Here is a 22,878-nt window from a genome sequence, read left to right on the forward strand (position 1 = left end):
ACAGTGAGCTGAAGATCTGAGGGGTTCGCAGTGCAGCGCAGAACCACGGCGCATGCGATAAGATTTCCTCCCACTGAAACAGTCTGGAAACCCGGTCTCTCTGAGGGATGTGTCACTTGGAAAAATGTTCTTTTTATGAAATTATGAAACTTTGGCTGAACAGCGCTTGTTCCCGTCTCTAATATGGAGACGCATGACGCGTAGAGACATTTGATCACGCACAAAGTTTATGTGGAGCAGAAGCGGTCGGGCCACGCAGGTGAAATGTTCCTAGCCTACATGAAGGGAAACTGTTTAATTGTAACATTAATATGTTACTGGACACACTGGTCTGGTTGGTTAGACCAGTGTTTGAAGTGGAAAACACACACACACACACACACACACACACACCAATTAAAATATATGCTGATAGCGTGGACTAGAAGACAGGTGATGGTTTACGTATTTAAATGATGATCAGGCTGCTGTAAAATGTAATCTCCATCCACATCCAGACAGAATCATCCTCTATTCTGTCTCTATTTGCTCTGCTCTTGTCTGGGCTGATCAGCTGATGGTGCGCCTAACTAGCGGCTGATGCACATTTACGCATTTGGAGAGGTGGGCTGGATGCTGTGCTTTTACTGGAAGATGGTCCACTTAACGCACGGGTGTAGACTACATATTAATGACAAATGAATGAAAATTAAATTGTGAGTTTTTACTTCATATTTTATAAATAAAAATGACGGGGGAAAACATTTATGACGTCTTTTTAAACAAAATTTTCTAGCGCGACCTGCCTGCTTCACTTAAGTCACTGCTTATTAAGGTCCGTCCAGAATTACCGTGGGAAACGGGTAATAATGGCTCTTTAATGGGAATAGGTTGCCGACCACTGGTAAAAGATCTGAGCTGGTAAAACAAAAATCCTCATCAGCAGGCGATTTTGAAAGTGGGGGGGACACAGCTGCCAATCACAAATTTTGCCGGGAACATGTCCCCGGCGTCCCCGGTTAAAGTGACGCCTATGGGTATTGGTGAGTTTGTGAGATTAAATAGTTGGGCAAAGGACAATAGATGATGCCAGGAGGCTCGAGGGTTTCCATCGACTGCCTAAAACGTGTGTGTGTGTGTGTGTGTGTGTGTGTGTGTGTGTGTGTGTGTGTGTGTGTGTGTGTGTGTGTGTGTGTGTGTGTGTGTGTGTGTGTGTGTGTGTGTGTGTGTGTGTGTGTGTGTGTGTGTGTGTGTGTGTGTGTGTGTGTGTGTGTGGTTTTCTGTTGTAGCTGTGTGATAAACAGCCTGCTGTGCTGATCTGGGATGATAAATAATTGATCCTATAATTGGTTTGGCTCTTTTCTTAGAGCACACACAGACCCCACCTTGCAGCTCCGTTTCCATGTCTGCCCTCACTAATGTCGTCCACCCAGCTGTAGAGCCATGGTTGCCTGGACAAAGTGTTTGCTCGTTTGAGTTGTTCCCTCAGGCGTTTGCAGCCTAATGAGCTGCTTCTCAAGGACAACGAGAGGGGACCAGTACCGCAGATACATCTGCACGTCTCTGAAGTTTCTGCAACTCTGGAGTGGTTCTACAGAGCTGGAACCCCGAGACGAGGTCCTTCAGATGCAGTCAGAAGTTCTCCAGCTGTTTCCACAGACACACCACTGCCAGTAGCCTGTTCTTAATGTCTGTGCCATGCCATCTGGCTGAGCCCACAAGGATTACAGGACGCTGGCGTTTTACATAACAAGTGTCCTCAGGGATTTTTTAAATGAGTGGAAGTTTATTCAATTTTGACCCTCGTTCTCCCATTAGAGTTGGTGGGAAACAGAATCCATGGTTTAACAGGACTTCACATGTTTCAGACTCTTAAAGAACACGGATTTCTACTTTTGTGTAATTTCATTCTCGTGTTTTGGTTTGATGTAGCTCTCTCTCCATGTTTGTGTGAATGATGAGACTTGTGATTGTTGCTTGCCTGCAGTCTGAGACGAAACCGCGCCCCCTGTTGTGCGCAACGCTCTCAGGGCATAAACGAGGAAGGCAGCATTCCCTCGATGTCCTTGACTTTCACAGAATCCACCAGGAAGCTGACTCCAGAAACATTCCCTGCCTACAGAGACGTCTCCCTCTGAGGACCCACACTGGCTGATCCTGGCTGCTGTTGCGTCTGGCGTCACCTTTACGCAAACTTGAATTTGGGTAAAGTGATCGGTCTCTCCCGCACAACTCCCCATCCCGTGCCTTTCCTCCTCCTCTTCCTCCTCCTCCTGCAGCACCGCCAGGCGAGCTGTAGCGGGACACTTTGAGCGCACCGTCCTCCTGGATGATGCCGGAGATGCAGCTCTGTTCGGATGCTGTTCTGATGGCGTGTGGAAGCCGATGCTGGTCACTGAGACTCCGATGAGGAGTTGAAGAGGTTGCAGTGGGATTGTGACAAAGGCAGAGGGTTTCCACCTGGATGGACACGAGCGCGAGGCTCGCGATGGTAAGCTGCGCTTGATAAGTTAAACTGATGTCTGCAGAGGATGCAGTTTAGTTATGTGAAACCATAAAACGGAGACGCGTGGTGTGTTTTAATCCCGGAGTAACCAGCAGATTAGATGCGACACAAGCAGGAGATCATTTGGGAACATCATCATCAGAGAAAGCAAGGAAATAATAATTTAAGGTCATCACGTTTGACATTTACTCGTATTTCTGTTTCCACCCCGCGGAGTCTTCTGGGTTGGGTGTTTTAATTATCCGCCTGATTACACTGACTTTAATTAAAGGTCTTTATGTGGATAAGGATTGCCCCACGGTAGGATACCCATGCGTGCACGCGCCTTCCTGCAAGTTGTTGAAAACAGGCCGCGCGTGCGTGTGACTGCAGGAATGTTAAATGTTTTATTCAGGAAAACGTCATCAGCACCATCTGATTAATGCTATTCAGCGTTTTGGTTAAGAGCTAAAGTAAAAATCACGTTTAGCTTCATGAAGAGCTGTTTCAATCATGAGATTTTAAGTGTTCACACTTTTAACTTGAATCCCTGAATATTTGCTCAGCATGAGAAGAAGAACCACACTTCAGATTTAAAAATGGCTCTCTTCACACCAGAGCGCCCCTCCTCTGCCTGCTGCCATAAGTTTAATATCAAAGATCCAGCAACATGCGGCAGGTATTCACTGACCTCCTTATTTGTAGAAAGTTGAGTGAAAAGAGGAAATCGCTGATAAAAATTGTCTTACAGGATTTGTTTCATTTCCTTGTTCGTGCTACCCTAGTAGATCCTATTTTTCTCAAATACATCCTAAAACTTTTAAAAAGTCACTTTTCCTTTCTTTTAACGTCAAACATGTCGGTGAAGGCAGCATAAACACTCATCCCGGGTTTGGGAGGTTCTTTGCTGCAGCTTCAGCGGTTTAAGGCCGGGAAGCAGCTCTCCTTGGACCCCAGCTCAGGCCTATCGGGGCTAAAGCCAAACCTTCATGACAAATGCATCTTCTTAATTACCTTTCCACATCCACACTATCCGTTACTGGGACTAAATCTTGGAGCAGTCTACCACTCAGCATAAGACACATACAGTCATACCGTGTCCTCGTCGTGACGTGTCGTGTGTTTTCTTTCTGTTTTTCCTAGTTTTACATATAATATTTTTCCTTCTTTCCTTGTTTTTATCCCCTGAGGGGCTGCAGATGTAAATGAGCACTGGTGCTACAATCTGGCTTATTTACTGATCAAATGTGTTGTTGAAGTGTGTTAAGATGCACCGTCCCTATTAAATAAATCTGGTTGCTTTGAGGTTTCTGTCCGCCGGTGTTAGAACCAGAGCCGACAACTCCAGCACGTCGCTCCAAACACGCCTTTCATATCAATCCCTTCTCAGAATCACAGAAGCATCCGTGGGGAACCAGGATCGGTTCAAACTACATCATCGTCAGCTTTTCTTCCTCTGAGGTGGAAGTGAAGTACCAGCGCGAGGGCATCGATCATTTATCATGTTCTTAATCTGATTCCTGTAAAGCATCTTAATGTGAGAAACGCTCTGAGTGCAGCTCGGACAGCTCAACAAGCAACTCTCCCAATTAAAGCACTCAGTAACTGATTTATTGATCACGAGCTCTGATTTGAGTTTGCACGAGCATCAAAAGCTACTTTCAGAAGGCCAGGCAGCCTCGGATCGGAGCTGGGGATCAGGAGTCATGCAGGCACTTGCATTTCTGTTTAAATGCAGTCCTGATTTATCTCCGCTGAAAAGACTAACGAGGAGATTTCTTCCTCCTTGGTAAGTGGAGGCAGTGACTTACTGACACGTTCAGTTAAAAGACTGGCATTTTAGCCTGGGTCAGATCCATTTGCTGGAAAGGACTGCTGACCTTTTTGACCCAGAGACCAGCTCCAATCACATTCCTGCACATTTCAAACCGTATTCATGCACCTCAGTGGTGCGTGAGCGGCAAAGCTCCAGAAACACGAAGGCTTTTGCAGGAGTTGGACACATTTCTGTTCGATCCTAACCCTGAAGTACAGAAAGCAGAAGAACTGCTGTTTGCAGACTTGAGTGACGCGTCGCTGATACAGCCGACAGCTGAAGCACCAAAAACTTCAAACGGAAGTTAGTTTCAGTCAAAAACACAGAAAATAAAACTACTCCACAAACCTTTGAAGCTAATGATGTAACAGAACTATTCAAGGTGTTTAAACACACACGGCGAGCCAGTCTGGGAAACTGAACGTCTACTGGTGCCAGAAAAGTTTCTGGGCTGTTTTTCTGCCAAGAAACAAACGTTTGTGCTGCGGAGACGGTCGGTCGGACTGCTGCCCGCTCACAACCGCCAATAATTCCCTCAGAGTGTGAAGGACCCGCGCACCCTGAATGTTCTTTCCAGTCACCGCCAGCGCTGACTACACAAGCCAGGCTGTCTTTATTGGAAACTGATTGAGTGTAAATCAGCTGTGGGTCGAGCCGGGCTCCGACTGCTGTGATGCTCGCTTAGAGCCGTGGAGCAGATCAGGACCAAATCCCCGTTTTGGTCCTGATCTGGTCTAAATGGTGTCCGCTACTTTGTTCTGAGGTATTTCTAACGCTTCTGGTTTCTCTCCCAGTGCCTGCATGCTGCTGCTACGTGTTTAGGTCCTCCCTAATCCTGCTTTGGCAACGGAGCGAATCCCCTTCACTCCCCGGATGCCTCAGCGCCACACATCTGGCCCCCGGACTCACTGAGCTCTGCAGCCATCGGCCACAAATCAATCCTAAACAGGTCTGTAAGCCGGGATCTTCCTCTTTAGACTCTGGCTTCAGACCAGGAAAGCCGAGCTCACCTGGTCTTTGACTCTAGATGCAGACCGTTGCTGTGGACCGTTGAGGACAGCACAGCATTGCGGCGTTGCTCCACCTGGTCTGGAACCCAACGCCGTAGATCATCTCCCACTGAGAGCTAGGAAAGACCAGCTTTGTTGTTCCGAGCTGCCCAGACTGGAGCAGCTTTTCCAGATGCTGCCATGCCCATCATCAGCAATGCCAACCACGACTTTAGCAACCTGTCGGTCAGTGACGACAGCAGTCTCGACCGCATCTTTACTGAGATCCCAGAGACGGAGACGGTCAAAGTACGTGTAAAACTGCTGATCGGCTCTTTTTAATGACTGGATTGTTTCAACTCTTTGCTCTCTCCGTTCCAGGGCGTGTATTACCAAAGAGCTAAGTTCATCCGTCGGCCAGAGGACCTGCACTCCATCGACCATGCCCTGTTGGCAGTCATCAACGTTGGTGGGAATCGCTACGCCTTTCCTTGGAGCACGCTGCAACAATTCCCCCTCACACGGCTGGGCCGTCTCTGTGGGTGTCGGTCGCTCGAGGACATTGCTAGCGTGTGCGATGACTACGATGAAGCCAGGAAGGAGTTCTTCTTCGACCGCTCTCCATCTGCCTTTAGGGTCATCCTCAACTTCCTGGCGGCAGGAAAACTTCGCCTCTTGCGCGAGATGTGCATCCTCTCTTTGCACGACGAGTTGAGCTACTGGGGCGTGGAGATGGCGTACATGGAGCGGTGCTGCAAAAGGAAGATGTACACTCGCATTGAGGAAGTGCACGAGAAGGAGAGGCGTGAGGAGGAGCGCAGACAGAGGAGCGCCATGCAGCGGGTGCCAGTGGAGGAAACACGATACCGTAAGCTGATGAACTGGCTGAGAGACATGGTGGAGAACCCACAGTCTGGCCTTCCAGGGAAGATCTTCGCCTGCTTGTCCGTCATCATGGTTGTAGTGACTGTCATTAGCTTGTGCATTAGCACCATGCCGGACCTCAGAGAGGAGGAGGACAGGGTGAGTAATCCAGGCCATGCCTCTTCTAAATAATCAATCCCAAACGTATAATGTGTCTCATTAAAGTGTGAGCGATTACAGCTGCCAGCTCTGCCCTCAGCAGGCGTGTGAGCACGGTCCCAAAAGCACTCAAACACTTTTAGATGTTGTGCTGCGTTTTCCTGAAAACTCGGAGCTGCTGGTTCCCGTCTCTTCATTCATCTCCTTCCCAGCCCAGTGGCCCAGTGGTAGAGCGCCCGCCCTGAGACTGGGAGCTCTGGGCTCAGATCCTGGTCGGGTCAGACGAGACCCGACGCCTCCCGGCTTGACCTTCAGCATTAAGGGGTCGGATTGGGGGGGTTAAACCACCAAATGCTCCCCAGCGTAGCCGTGTCTGCAGCTCACCGCTCCCTCAGGGGAGGCGTGTGGAGAACAAATGTCACACACACTGGTGTGTGTGTGTGTGTGTGTGTGTGTGTGTGTGTGTGTGTGTGTGTGTGTGTGTGTGTGTGTGTGTGTGTGTGTGTGTGTGTGTGTGTGTGTGTAAGGTGTGTGTGTGTGTGTGTGTGTGTGTGTGTGTGTGTGTAAGGCGTGTGTGTGTGTGTGTGTGTGTGTGTGTGTGTGTGTGTGTGTGAGAGACAACTGCTTTAACTTCTTTAATATGTCCTAACAAAAATTAGATTTGAATAATAATTCCAGATCAGAATAAAACATGTCATCCGTGGCTCAGGAGGTAGAGGCTGTCCAGTAATCAGAAGGTTGCAGGTTCGATCCCGGCTCCTGCCACAGAGAGACTGTTGTGTCTTCAGGCAAGACGCTTAACCTGCCTTGCCTGCTGGTGCTGGTCGGGCGGACCGCTGCTCAGCAGCTTTTCTTTCATCAGTGCGCCCCAGGGCAGCGCGGCTTCGTTGTAGCTCATCATCACCAGCGTGTGAATGGGTGGATGACTGATTGTGCTGTAAAGTGCCTTGGGGGGTTGTAGAACCCTGAGAAGGTGGTGTGCAAATTCAGACTATTTACTAAATCTGTGACATGCTGAACTGACTGTAACCACAACATGTTCAATATCTAGTGGGAGCCTGCTGCCACTCTCTTCCTTTCCATGTGTGCATGTGTGTGTGTTGGTGTGTGTGTGTGTGCACGTGTGTGTTGGTGTGTGTGTGTGCTGCATGCGTGTGTTGGTGTGTGTGTGTGTGTGCACGTGTGTGTTGGTGTGTGTGTGTGTGCACGTGTGTGTTGGTGTGTGTGTGTGCTGCATGCGTGTGTTGGTGTGTGTGTGCATGTGTGTGTGTGTGTGTGCACGTGTGTGCTGGTGTGTGTGTGTGTGCACGTGTGTGTTGGTGTGTGTGTGTGCTGCATGCGTGTGTTGGTGTGTGTGTTGGTGTGTGTGTGTGTGCACGTGTGTGTGCATGTGTGTGTTGGTGTGTGTGTGTGCTGCATGCGTGTGTGCATGTGTGTGTTGGTGTGTGTGTGTGCTGCATGCGTGTGTGCATGTGTGTGTTGGTGTGTGTGTGCGCGTGCATGCGTGTGTGTCCTGTGATCTCTGTCTACCCATAGCAGCATGGGATAATGAAGCCAGAGCTGCTCACCGAGGCCTGTCCGGTGTCTGAATAATGAAATTGTTTTACTGTAGCTTTAAAAGACGACACTCACAAAGGCGTGCATCAGTACACACACACACACACACACACACACACACACACACACACACACACACACACACACACACACACACACACACACACACACACACACACACACACACACACACACACGCCTTACTTACACACACACACACACACACACACACACACACACACACACACACACACACACACACACACAGACACACACACACACACACACACACACACACACGCCTTACACACACACACACACGCCTTACACACACACACACACACACACACACACACACACACCTTACACACACACACACACACACACACACACACACACACGCGCGCGCACACACACACACACACACACACACACACACACACACACACACACACGCGCGCGCACACACACACACACACACACGCCTTACTTACACACACACACACACACACACACACACACACACACACACACACGCCTTACACACACACACACACACACACACACCTTACACACACACACACACACACACACACACACACACACGCCTTACTTACACACACACACACACACACACACACACACACACAGACACAGACACACACACACACACACACACCTTACACACACACACACACACACACACACACAGACACAGACACACACACACACACACACACCTTACACACACACACACACACACACACACACACACAGACACAGACACACACACACACACACACACCTTACACACACACACACACACACACACACACACGCCTTACTTACACACACACACACACACACACACACACACACACACACACACACACACACACACACACACACACACGCCTTACACACACACACACACACACACACACACACACACACCTTACACACACACACACACACACACACACACACACACACACACACCTTACACACACACACACACACACACACACACACACACACGCCTTACACACACACACACACACACACACACACACACCTTACACACACACACACACACACACACACACACACACACACACACACACACACACACACACACACTCTCTCTCTAACTCAGGGTTTCTCAACCTTTTTCAGCTAAACGCCCCCCTGCCATGCTGAGATCCCTTACTCCCCATCAATGAAAGAGAAACGGAAAGTTTTTTGATACAAAAATCATAATAAAAAAATTAATAAATAAATTACGCCTAGAGTTTGAAACTGTTTAATACAAATATGTCATAAAAAAGTATCATAAAAAATGTTTTTAGCTATTAGCAATGAGATATTGTAGGAAGCTAATAATCCTCGGTCCAGTAACTTCGAGCTTCGCGCAAACATACTGCTAATGCTACCTCTAATGCTCCTTAAGCCGGGAGGGTTTCATTGCTTTGTTTGAAAAAACTTGTTCACAAAGCAGGCACATGGGGAGTTGTGGATTCGTGGGTGAAGGAATACATCCATACCGAGTCCACATTGTACTGTCAACACTTCTTTTTAATCTGAGCCATTGTCTGTTATGAATGTCCTGTATCGCTAGCGCCCACCATTAGCATCTCAGCGCCCCCTTATATAGTCTGAACGCCCACTGGGGGGCGCTACAGCCCCCGTTGAGAAACCCTGCTCTAACTGGATCCCTCAGCTGCTCGACACCGCTTCAGTCAGAGTCAACACGTGGCCTTTGCTGCTCGTGACTCGCGAGTCACGCTGGGGCTTCTTTCACGAGAAGTTCTTAGATTTCTGCTGAAACTACGTTTTCTCAGGACTTGCAGGATTTTAACTGTAGAGAATGACAAAGTAAAGCTAAGAAACCTCGCGGTACATGTTCTACGCTGCAGAGCTTAAACTCAGATGTAAGCAGGTTTAAATATTCATACGGGACTTTAAACTGTACTTGTACCTGTTGGATTACTTTCTTCTGATTAGTTACAACTGAGGACAAAACTATTCCTGCAGACAGGAATGACCTAATGGTAGACGACAGCCTTCAGAATAAACGTGAACTGACAATATCTAACAAATGTCGTTGCTGCCGTGAGCAAAGAGCCGGCGCTGTCCCGGACAGATGGACGTAACTCGGAGAAGATGACTTGAGCCTCGTGACTGAATATTTGGATGTCGGTTCAGATCGAGTCTGAGGTCATTTCCATGTATGCAAAGGTTATTGTTCATTCAGGGTTAGGGCTTTTAACCCTTTCCTCGATGCACAGTCCCCCATACCAGTGGAAATGGATGAAATAAGTATTTCAACACAGGCGGCAGAGGGAAGCACGCGTAGCTGGAAACTCGGAATGCTGCAGCCGACTTTTAGTTGTTAGTGAACGAATCCCAGAGAATCGTGCAATTCTCAGAGAGAGCTGCGTCGGTTCCAGTGACTGAGTTCATTGTGTGTGTGTGTGTGTGTGTGTGTGTGTGTGTGTGTGTGTGTGTGTGTGTGTGTGTGTGTGTGTGTGTGTCTGTGTGTGTGTGTGTGTGTGTGTGTGTGTGTGTGTCTGTGTGTGTGTGTCTGTGTGTGTGTGTGTGTGTCTGTGTGTGTGTGTGTGTGTGTGTGTGTGTGTGTGTGTGTGTGTGTGTGTGTGTGTGTGTGTGTGTGTGTAAGTAAGGCGTGTGTGTGTGTGTGTGTGTGTGTGTGTGTGTGTGTGTGTGTGTGTGAGAAACGGTGCTGCTGAAGACCGGAGGTGAGGGCGGATACCTGATGAGCTGTAAAAACTGATGAGTGTTAAAATCCTCTGCAGGGTTGTGTGACGTTGGAGAAGGAGACACTCCAGTAGACGTTTTTCACCACTCTGCCTGACAGCCGCGTGCGTTTCCACTGCTGATGTCACGACTCACACCGAGAGCGTGTCTGACTGTAGTGTTTTCAGCAGGCTTGCTCTGTCCACGTAATCCAGAGAGGACAGAGTTCCTGACCCCGCTGGAGCCTGATTTACTCTTACGCCAGCTTTGGCTTTAGGGTTGCATCGCCTGACTGTTTGTGTGTGTGTGTGTGTGTGTGTGTGTGTGTGTGTGTGTGTGTGTGTGTGTGTGTGTGTGTGTGTGTGTGTGTGGCGCTTCAGGTGCAGAACTGAAACTGTGAGGGTTTTTTTTTAACAAGAAATTCTCAACGATATAATCCTGTTTTCATCCAGGAAACCCAAAGTTCTTCAGATCCACCGGTAGATCTGCTAAAGCTGCTCACTGAAACTTTCTGACGGCTTTATAACTGAAGGAGAAACCGAACAAGTCGAGATGTTTTCTCAAACTCAATCTGACGTTTTTATTCCTCCACACTTGAATTTGATGCCAGTCATGGTTCACTTGTTTATTTTCTTTGTTTGTTTACTTTCTGTGAAACCTTTTTATCCCAGCAATGACCTCGATAATCTCCTGGAGTCAAATCTGCGGCGCCGTGCTCGCTCTGCAAAGCACCGACCGCACGCAGCTGGGAAAGCAGCACCTGCCTGACTCCACATCTCGTCATTGTTCACATGTCAAACGTTCCTTTCAGCCGCACACGCTCCCTTTCATTAGGATCTCTCCCAGGAATCACTTTCCTTCATTGTTCTGCATTCAGGCCGTTGTTTCCCTCGGCCCGAGCTCCACACATTCATGTCTTTCATACTTCTGCTTGGTCACATTCACACCCTCTGTTCCCAGCTCATGGCCAGTGGTGCAGCAGACGCGGCTGTGTCGTCCTCTTTGCAGTAAATTCAGGTGGGATTTGCTGTTTTAATAATGAAGTCCCAGAGCATCAGTCACAAGTCTCTGAGCTGGAGAGACTCGAGCAGCGCTGTGAGGTTTCTGATGCACTTTGTCCTCAAACAGCAACTTTTTACTAACGTTGTTGAGCCTCAGAGCTCGCCTGGACTTCCACTGAAAACCTCCATTTAGACCAGGTTGTCTCTGCCAACAGAGACGGTTTCCTTCTGCCCTGGAAGGTGAGGAGGAACAGAAGAAGTCCAGGTTAAGGACACAGTTAGAGGATATGTGCAGACTAAACCAGCCATGAAGCTGTCCCAGGAGAGCCGTGAAGCTTAAAGACCGTCTGGGACAGAGTGATATAAAACGGGAACATAGGAGACATCCATCAGCGGCACCAGCATGTGGAATACAAACACGTTTATGGCCGACGGGGCGCTTTTTCAGTGTTTTACAGTGCATTTGCTCCTTTATTTAGAGCAAGACATTTTCTGTTTATTGTGCATGAAATAGCTAATAAGACCACGCTAATTTATTTTTTCTTTCAAAGCAGAATTAAATATTATTGATGCAGCAGATGATGATGTCACTGAGCTGAAGCGTTTGTGTTAATAGTGTTGAGTAGGTCAAAGGTCACCCGTTTATGTCATCCATCAGTGCCGAGTTCGTCATCTTTTGACCTACAAATCTTTTTTTTACTTTAAATGATTCATTAAACTCCATGGATTTTATTATGATTATGATGATAAAGTTGATAAATCAAATCTGATGGATTATGAAGATATTTTAGAAGACAGACGGTCAAACAACATTTTTGTAGATGTTTTATACCGTAAACAAGTTTGGAGGAAAGGTTCTTGCCTTCGCTGTGAGATCTCCTCGTCTCCAACAGCCAGAAGCTGAAATCAAAGCGTGTTGCCTCCTCCGTCGTCTCAGTGTCCCTAACCCTGACTCCACGGAGACAGATGAAAGCGTGGACTGTGGTAACATCTCAGAAGAATTGCTGGTTTTGCTGCACATTTCCTTCTAAACTCTGCACAATTTCATTAAATGAATCAACAAGGTGATTTATAAAAAATAACTCATAATAAACACGTCTGGGGGGGGGGCAGCATGAATGGATGCTCCCTGCAGCTCAGAGCAGCCGAGCCAGCAGTCTGATCAGGAAAAGTGTGTTTGTTGTGTTTGCTGGATTTCTTTTCTTTCCACAACCCTCAGATGTGAGTCGCACCACGAAGTGCAAAAGCATGAAGGTGGCGTCTCACATTCGGGGGGGTGTTCCCGCTGGCTTCTTGCTCTTTCACCACATCCTGAACATGAAGCAGCATCGATTATAAACCTGTTTTTGTGTGTTTTACAAAAAAGAGGCATCAAATTAAAAATGCATTCTACTGTGAAATGTTTTCTGTTTCCTCTGCATGGTTTCTGCCTCCGCTACCCAAACGTGATGAGAGCATTCGATGAAACGAACGTTCCTGCTGCAGTGAAACGGAGTCTTGCTCTATCACGTTAGAGGGGCAGGTGGAAGACATGTGAAGGAGCAGAGGAGAAACAGCAGATGGTGGAAAAAGAGAAGGCTGACGAACAAATCGGGTATTTTTCAGGATGAATATCTTTGTTTATAATTCGCCTACTCGCATTTAGAGGGATGGCTGCAAAAGATCTCATCACAAAATACATTTTTCTTAGAGTATGATGCATCAGGCTCAATGCAACTAAACCATTAATAGGCTCTCACATCCATTTCCTCTCGGTTTATTTCTGTGGGCGAGCGTTGCTGAATCAGGGCCGAGCAGATTCCACGCCTATTATGGCCGATCTGCTGTGAGCTGCATCTGATGTGCTGCATGACTGCCAAGAGAGGATGTGAGAGCAGCAAGATGTGAGGTGTTTACCCTGCTCAGACACGTTAAACACAGGGGGGCGGAGCAAGACCGTGCATGAGTACGGGTGTTTCAGCACTTAGATCAGAACTTTCATACTAAGATTTGTGACGTTGCTTCTTTGTTTTTCTTTATGAGCTTTAATTGGTTTAACTTTCACGTAAAACAGGCAAAAGTTATTCTAAACGTCACACAGCCTTTACAGAAAAAAGAGTTGTGAGCACTAAACAGAACGGCGAGTTCTTCAGAGACCCAAACGAGCTGGTTTTGAGTTTTGAGAGTGGACATATTGTGCCAACTCACACTTGGCATCCTTTTGTGCTGCCATGTGGGTCTCCCCTGTATGTAAGGTTTTTGTTTTAAGAGTTATGTGACTAAAACAAGCAGTTACAAAAAGCCCTGTTTGTGATGTCACAAATGGGGAAATTAGAATAGGGAGCCTAAGCCACGCCCATCTACTTCCAGACCGTGGGTCCCTGGAAGAACGAGAAAAATGAATGCAAGTCAATGGGGCTAAAACACCGTACTTGTTAAGTGCCATAGATTCTACATATTTGAACAAATATTAAAATATGAGTTTATATCAGCAGCCTCCTGCAAAGACTCGGCTCCACAATTCTAAAAACGCTAGTGAGGGCCACGCAAAATCCCACGGAGGGACGCAAATGGCCCCCGGGCCGCACTTTGGACCCTCCTCACGTACGTCGTGTTCATTTAACAGCACAGCAGAAAGCTCTGATAACATTTAGTCTCTTTGGCAGAATAACGGTGAAATGAGTCCATAAAGAAGCATTTCCCATAAAGTTTTAGGATTTCATGTTTGTGTTTCCAGCTGCGTACGTTATTGCTGTGGACCACAGCTGCATGATTCTGCCGGCTCTCGGCTGACTTTTTCACTTTTTCATTCAAAATTAAAAATATTGATGTAGTTGATGGGTTAGGGTTAGCAAATATTGATCACTTTGAAAATGTAAAACCAACAAGACGTTTGTCCAGTCTTGGGAGGGATTGCCCGTGAATACCAGGAATATCAAACAAGCTCCGACCCAGTCAGCCTCATGTTCGTCAGATTCGATCACATTCTTGATATTTACCCATCAGATTCAAACGCCCGGCTGGTTAATACACCGCTGCTGTTGGCAGGTAGCAGGAAGATCGATCCGTTTCCCTTTTCATTATTTTTACTCATCGGGCTGATTGAAATCCTTTTTGCTTCACTGACATCGACTCCATCCGCTGTCTGAATTTAAAACGTCTGGTTGTACCGGAGCTGTGTGGGATTTCTCCGGGGGCTCGGGATTCTGATTCAGTCTCAAACATGAAGCTAACTGATGCGACCCTCGACCTCCATGACCCTGTGCTGGACTACGTAGATCGTGCCTACGTAAGGGAACAAATAACAAACGAGGCCATAAATAGTCCAATTTATACTCACTAACTAATTCTGATGAGCAGGTGGACACACAGAGGACACCTGCTGGACAGGTGAGGGATGACGCAAGACAACTGTGTGTGTGTGTGTGTGTGTGTGTGTGTGTGTGTGTGTGTGTGTGTGTGTGTGTGTGTGTGTGTGTGTGTGTGTGTGTGTGTGTGTGTGTGTGTGTGTGAGATAGAGTGCAGACGGATGCCCATACCTCAGTTGTCACTGCATGTTTCCCTCGCCCTGCTATCTCCCTCACCTCCCAGCCACCCCGTCCTCCCTCCCTCTCTCTCTCTCTCTCTCTCTCTTCCTCTCTCTCTCTCTCTCTCTCTCTCTCTCTCTCTCTTCCTCTCTCTCTCTCTCCCTCCCTCTCTCTCTCTCTCTTCCTCTCTCTCTCTCTCTCTCTCTCTCTCTCTCTCTCTCTCTCTCTCTCTCTCTCCTCTCCTGTATGTTGTCTCCGTTAGGTCGCTTGTGAGTGAACAAGCTGTTGGTCTGTATCAGTGCTGTCCTGCGCTGCACCTGTGCAGCTGCCTCATATGGAGATAAAACTGCTCGTTCACCTTTAGTTTGTGTTCAGAGCGAGAAGCCTAGCGTCTATAGAGTCCGCGGACCGCATGTCCTTGAAGACGAGGACAGTGATCTATTTGTTTTGCAGTCTGAATTTTGCATGCATCTGCACTTTCACAAATCCAGTAACTGGAGAAGACTTAAATAATGGATGGATTCTTAACTTGATGCATGCTCTTTAATATCCCATTTCAGGTTAAGGCCGACCACATTCACTAACTTCTGCATGATTTTCTGCCCGTGTCCTTCTCCTTTCTCGCTCTTTTCTCAAGTGGAGCTTTAAGCTTTAGAAGCAGAAGGCAGAAACGCTGATTACTCCTAAGGTTGTCCAAGGTCTGCATTCCTTTTGTTCCTGTTTCTGTCTCACCTTGAGTCTAGCAGGACTGCAGTATCATCACAGCACGGGATGTTTAGTAGCACTGTGTCAGAACTGTTGGATAAAGTAAATGCCATGCCTCGAAACAGCAGCCTCACTGAATAAAAACACATTTAAAGTAATATTTGGAGAAAAGCACACCCTTATGGACCTTACATGCATGAAACCCAAATGGTAAATGTCCAAAATCCAAAGGTCTAAACAAAGCTCCAGAAACGCGTGAACCTCATTTACACTTCAAAGCCGTGGCGCGCAGAATGGCCGTGCTGTTGAAGCGTCCAGCAGCTGTTTCACTGCACAGTAATGAGTCGTCAGCAGGAAGGAGAAGAACACTAAACTCAGTCGATGCTGCAGAACAGCAAGATAAAAGTCATCATTTAGTAACGAAGAAGCTGCATTATACAAACATTTAAACTGACTACAAATATTTCAGCAACTGCTTTGAACACGTTTCACATTATTTATGTAATAAATTCAGGAGATTTAAATCATCAAAACAAGAAAGAGGCTTTATATTGTCAGACACTTTATAGTATAATGAGTCATTATGGCAGCTTTTACTCTTCTTATTATCATTTCTAAATATAATCAAACAAGCAGAGAAAAAGTGACACGGAGCGAAAGGGAAACTTTCCTGGATTCTAGAAATAAATGTTGTTAAAATAAAAGTAGAAAAGTTAATAAAACAGAATTTTCTTCATTCCAACTCTAAATCCGGATCAGAGACATGTTTCTGTCCGTTTGTCAAACCTCAGCATTAAGATCGGTGAAACCAGGAAAATCCCAACGCTCGACAGATGTAGATGTTTGTGTCATCGATAGGAGCCTTACTAACGATGACTACCAGCCATAAAGGGACAGTTCACGTCTTTGAGGTGACTTTCATTATCATCTTCCCTTTAAATGGCCTCAGTTTGGAGAAACTGCGATCAGCTTTGAACTAGCACGTGAGCTAACAGCTAACAGCTCAGTGCAACGTATCAACACAACTTCAAAGATTTTACAGGATTAATGCAAAGCCTAACTTGGGAACCCATCCTGTATGTAAACCGTCCGGCCACAAGCCGTAGAAACCACCCAGTCGTGGGGCAGAAGTCTTTCAGGCACGCAGCTGGACAGCGCCAGGACCAGTCCGAGCTCCAAACGTTCGTATTCACTTCTACGGATGTCGCTCAACAGGGCAGTTGACCTAGACCACTGAGGAAGAACCATATTCATCCTTTTTCAAAATAAAAGACTTCACTTCTGTCTGTTCGTGTCTCAGAGAAAAGCTTCTGCTGTGATGTTGTTGCTCAGAAATAACACATTTAGTGACAAAATGCCTAAAAATCTCATCCAGACTGCTGCTAAGCTTTGAAACAGGAGTGATAAAACCTCAAATATCTGTCAAACATCTTTGCCTAAAACTCCACGTTGCATGAAGCAGCTCCATCCAGGTGGTGAGTCACTGTTGGGCTAGAATCCGTGCACTTCCTTTTCCTCCCAGCCTTGTTGGTTCAAAGTTTTTGCTTTTTACTTGAACTAAACTTGAGTTGTTAAAGTGTTACGCTTGTGTCTCCTCCACAAAGTTCTTCACGCTGCCACTGAGATCCGTTAACGCCAGCGATGATGTGAAGCCCGGTGTCAGACAGCTCTTATAAACCGTTTCTGTGCTGAGATCAGCGGTCACCGCTCGGCATTCGTTCGTCTGACAGTCGTACACCGGAGATAAGGTCAGGGAAATAGTTTGTAACGTGGAAGGGTGTGTGTGTGTGTGTGTGTGTGTGTGTGTGTGTGTGTGTGTGTGTGTGTGTGTGTGTGTGTGTGCTTTCAAACGGGAGCGAATCAGAGTTAAAGCTTGCAGCTGTAACAGACAACTTGTTCTGCAAAGGTTGAGAACAGTGTCCAGAGCTCTGACGGGGCCTAATGTCACCACGAGAGCGAGGCTGAGGCGTGAGGAGGGGAATAAATGATCGGTGAGAAGCGTTTGTGGCAGACGGACCATTCGCTGTGGGGACAGGTGTCTTAAAGATTAATGTAGGACAACCAGGCAGGAATCTCTGCAGAGCCAGACGTCAAAGGATGAAAAAACATAAGAGGAGACGCGTCGGTAAGACTGAGGAGGGGCGGTGGAAAGGTTAACATTTAGGTATGATTTATTGACGTGGTGACTCTCAGGAGGACCTTTAAACTATCAAATCTGTCATTTTCTTTTCTAAAGTCGCTCTGCTTGAGGAACAAACGCGGTGCAGCCGGTCCTTCAGACCTCTGGAGAAATCAGGCACCATTCAGATTAGACACCGTGGGCTGCTGGACTGACAGCTGCTGCAGATTCAGTCATTCATTTTTAATAAGACAAGTTAAAATTGTAATTCTAACTTTTCACTACATTTACCCCTAACCCTGGCCCTAACCTGAACGTGATTAAAGATATGCAAACGGAAATCTAATCAAATGTAGAAAATGCATTTCTGGTTCTACAGAGCAGACGTGCTTCATATTGAACTTTATTATAATAATTTCTAACACACATTAAAGTTAACGGATTATATTAGAGCACCGTGAGGTTCAGGAATTTCTTTTTGCTATTCTACTGAAATGCTTTATTTATGAAATTAAACGTTTTAGCTTAGCTTAGCTTAGCTTAGACGATTAAGAAGCTACATTTCTCATATTAATAGAAGCACCAATCAGCTTTTTGGTGCTTGCAGCCTACAGGTGTGCGATTTAGCAGACTGAAGTTTAGATCGCAGCAGAGATACAGTCGTTCACCAGGATCTTTCACAAAAAGTGAGTTTTGGGTTTGAATCTTTAGCTGCATAAGTTGCACAGCAGTTGATACGAGACGTTTGGGGAAAGTGTTGGAAATGTTATTTTTGAAGCTTTAAATCAAAATAAGGTTCTCGTTTACGAAATCTTCTGTAAACTTTAATCACATAATTTTAGAAAACCAGCATCTATCAGCTCTCCACAACTTGGTTTTCCGGTGTTTCTGCCTCTCAGTGACACCTGTAAGAGCTGCTGGGAGCAGAACATAAATCATGCATCTATGGAGCAGAACTGGATGTATTCTTTAGATTCACTCCATCCCCAGTAGCAGTTCTGGTGTAAACCACATATGTGACAAATACAAAAGCACAATTTTCTAATTTCTTCTTAAATGGTGGCGATTCAGACTACCTTTAGTTGTCTGTCATCAAACAAGATAGTCCTCACTTCCCATTTGAGCTAAATCCTGGGACTGCCACTTTGGCTTGGTTCCAGATGGGGTTCTGAGGCGTGACGTCCTTCACTGGCCCGTTGGGTTGTTGTGCTAAAAAGGAGCGATTCTGATCCTACTCCTGCAGGATGTCCTGTGTGTGTGTGTGTGTGTGTGTGTGTGTGTGTGTGTGTGTGTCCTTTAGTAAACTCAACAACCGCTGATGCTGACCAGCATGCCCTTCTTTTATCATCACATTTTATGTGATTTAGTGTAAGTTTGTGTAAATCAGCTGATGCCAAGGGAGCCATTACATTCAAAAATTGGTACCATTTTATAAGAAGGCTTCTCTGATAAAAACAATTAATTGATATGTTATTAATTATTCTTTATGAATCATTAATAAGTCTGTATGACGTACTAATTAAGTTTCTGAGCCTAATCTGTTCTCTCTTTCTCCTCCTTAATTAGTTGACAGTAAATTCTCATTAATCAATTAACAACATATATGAAATAGTTATCAGCCATTAGGTTTACTTCAAAGAGGTACCCAAAAATCGTTTATGCTTTATTCTAAAAAAACAAAGACTGTACGAAACATCTGTGGACGTTCCACCAGAGGGCGTGTAACGCGTAGCTATGGTTCTGGTTACAGCAGGTTCTGGAAGAACATGCTAACCTTGTTAAGGAGGTAAAGGATCAGATATGACGTGTTTCGTATTTTAAGAGTTAAATGATGCATTGGTTTAAAAAATTCTCCCAAAACATCCCAAGCAGGTCGTGATTTCCAATCATAAGACTTCTGTAGGTCCTGAACTGGCGCCCCAACCTCAACAGGTGTTTAATTACTTATTGCTGCAAAACTGAGGCACAAATGACAACTCGGTAGCATGCAGCTACAGTCATGGTGAGACAAGTCTACAGCGTAGGTGCTGTTATGGAAATATCCTGGATGTTTTCATCATAGCTGAGAAAAACTGTGTTATTAGAACCACCAGTCATCCAGTATAGCGTAACTGGAATTAAAGCTCTTTTAAATATGAAATGCTCTTATCTGAAACCGTCCCAGCAACAGCACAGACTGGGCCTCTCTCTGCAGGACTGAAGCTAGAGTCACGGAGGGATGAGGTTCATTAGGAAAGGCAGAAAGGACACAAGTGACGAATGAGGGCAGGAGGAGTGGGACGCTTGCGTGGAGCATGCACACGCGTGGAAAACCCGTGGAGGGAGATGTGTTTCAGTTAGAGGACCACTGAATGAATGATGGGTTTAATGGAGAGAGAGAGCAGTGAGAAATGGTGAAGGATACAGGGAGGGTGTCCGGAGAGGGTGATGGAAGAGGAAACAGAATGAGTGATGAGGAGGTGGAAATAGGCGGGAGAGAGGAGAGGGTGGCGGTGGGATAAAAGAGGAATGAGAGGGAAAAGAATTGGATAAGTCACGACACAGAAAGTCAAATGTGGAGCGTGTAACGCGAAGACAGAGCAGAACAGGGGCGGGAAAAGCCACGCAGGTAAAACTCCACTTTTATGGAACAAAAAGGACGTGTTGGGGGGGGGGTTGTTCCACACCGCAGCCTGAAAAACAGTTTTTGTTCTGCAGGATTTTTATCATGAAAATAAAACCAGTTCTGTGAAGAGGAAGGTGCCTATTAAATATTTAAATCACCTAATGATATCAGTTTCTGATTACCACAGATGTTCACCAGAAAAGTCTGCTGAGCTGCAAACTTTTCACTTTGGTTTTATTGTTCTTCCTTCGGTTAGAAGGCAACTCTAAGTGTGTTTTCCTGAAGCAACCACAAAGGGTTGCATTCATCTTTGAAGACTTCTCAATTAAACAGATGATGGAGTGGGCGACTGCATTATCAATCAGTGCAGCGACAGTGATTTTAGCATACTAAGTGACTAACTGGTGATTTATGAATGATTACCATGAAGATTATCTGACCTGAGGATTTTTGTCTCCATCTTACGTTTCCCTCTCCATCTGTCATCTCCTTCTATTTTCTATCTCTTTGCCCCTCTGAATCCTTCCCTCTCTCCCTCAGGGCGAGTGCTCCTCCAAATGCTACCACATGTTCATCATAGAGACGGTGTGTGTGGCCTGGTTCTCTCTGGAGTTCCTCCTGCGCTTCATCCAGGCACGCAGCAAGCTCGATTTCCTCCGCGGGCCGCTCAATATCATCGATGCTATGGCCATCCTGCCCTACTACGTCTCCTTCGTTGTGACAGATGAGGATCCAGCCTTTGAGCACGAGAGGCCAGGGGGAGGTAAGGGCTATTTGGATAAACTTGGTCTGGTGCTGAGGATCCTGCGAGCTCTGAGGATTCTCTACGTGATGCGGCTGGCTCGTCACTCCCTCGGCCTGCAGACGTTGGGCTTGACGGTGAGGCGCAGCACTCGGGAGTTTGGCCTTCTTCTGCTCTTCCTCTGCGTGGCTGTCACCCTTTTTTCCCCTCTGGTCCACCTAGCTGAGAGTGAGCTCACAGGTACCCATGACTTCAGCAGCATTCCCGCCTCCTACTGGTGGGCCATCATCTCCATGACAACTGTAGGCTATGGCGACATGGTGCCGAGGTCCATTCCCGGACAGGTTGTAGCGCTGAGCAGCATCCTCAGTGGGATCCTCATCATGGCCTTCCCCGCTACCTCCATCTTCCACATGTTCTCCCGCTCCTACCAGGAGCTGAAGATGGAGCACGACCGACTGTTCAAAGAGGAGTGTGCGGCCGCTGCCGCCTCGGGGGAGATGCAAGAGGTTGGAGGGGAAGAGAAGGAGGATTCACCTCAAACTGGACCGGGCCTGCATCAGGACAAGAATAGTGAGCACTCTATGGAGTCTCTGGCTCTGCTCGGTGAACGGGGAGAAGCTGCAAAGAATAATAACTTCAGTCTTCCAGCTGCAGCTTTCTGAGCATTTACAGATTCACACCTAAACCTCCATAAATAGATATTCACCAATAGTAAAGGTACTGATGCCCCAAAGGCCTGATTATCATTGCATTCTTGTGGATAGAAAGAATTTTTCTTCAAGGAGAAATCTGCAAAGAACCTGAAGGACCTGCAACCCTTTAAATTGGACCACCTGACCAGAAGGCCTCTGCAGTAATACCAGTAACATGCTGCTTCCATGAACATGCACTATCCAACCCAAAGTTGCTTTTCCTTCCACTGTGAAATGCCTGAGTGCAACGTTTAGGTTCATTTTCAGTCGTTTCTGACATGTTGCCTATAGAGTATGATCTAAAAACACGTCTCATTATATGTACTCAGACGTGTTTGCCATGAATATGAAGAAGTGCACATTTATATTTAAATTCAGTAAGCTTAAAGCCATGTAATAAATACCAACAAACTGATAGTTCTGATCATGCATATACATATATATATATATATGTGTATATATATATATATATACATATATATATGTATGTATACATATATATATGTATACATACATATATATATGTATACATACATATATATACATATATATATGTATGTATACATATATATATGTATACATACATATATATATGTATACATACATATATATATATATATGTATGTATACATATATATATATATATACATATATATATATATATATATGTATACATACATATATATATATATACATACATATATATATATATATATACATGTATGTATGTATATATATATATATATATATATATATATATACATATATATATATATATATATATATATATATATATATATATATATACATATATATATATATATATATATATATATATATATATATACATACATATATATATATATATATATATATGTATGTATATATATATATATATATAT

General features: G+C 45.7%; 1 protein-coding gene across 1 annotated transcript; it reads left to right on the forward strand.

Annotated features, from left to right (window-relative positions):
- The first annotated feature begins 2,330 nt into the window (after positions 1 to 2,330).
- On the forward strand, positions 2,331 to 22,441 carry kcng4a (potassium voltage-gated channel, subfamily G, member 4a). The gene is made up of 5 exons (XM_015965429.3): positions 2,331 to 2,470; positions 5,075 to 5,229; positions 5,308 to 5,578; positions 5,651 to 6,292; positions 21,080 to 22,441. Exons 3-5 carry the CDS (start codon positions 5,471 to 5,473, stop codon positions 21,944 to 21,946), a joined length of 1,617 nt encoding a protein of 538 aa, XP_015820915.3. The 5' UTR covers positions 2,331 to 2,470; positions 5,075 to 5,229; positions 5,308 to 5,470; the 3' UTR covers positions 21,947 to 22,441.
- Positions 22,442 to 22,878: the final 437 nt, after the last annotated feature.

This window comes from Nothobranchius furzeri, chromosome 4 (assembly GCF_043380555.1).
Source record: "Nothobranchius furzeri strain GRZ-AD chromosome 4, NfurGRZ-RIMD1, whole genome shotgun sequence".
Lineage (NCBI taxonomy): Eukaryota > Metazoa > Chordata > Actinopteri > Cyprinodontiformes > Nothobranchiidae > Nothobranchius > Nothobranchius furzeri.

What these genes read in the sequence shown, in the direction of transcription:
- kcng4a (XM_015965429.3), top strand. Translation starts at nt 5,471, where the DNA reads ATGCCCATCATCAGCAATGCCAACCACGACTTTAGCAACCTGTCGGTC. An exon ending in CAGAGACGGAGACGGTCAAA is followed by an intron (nt 5,579 to 5,650) that starts GTACGTGTAAAA and finishes TCTCCGTTCCAG; the next exon opens with GGCGTGTATTACCAAAGAGC. An exon ending in TCAGAGAGGAGGAGGACAGG is followed by an intron (nt 6,293 to 21,079) that starts GTGAGTAATCCA and finishes TCTCTCCCTCAG; the next exon opens with GGCGAGTGCTCCTCCAAATG.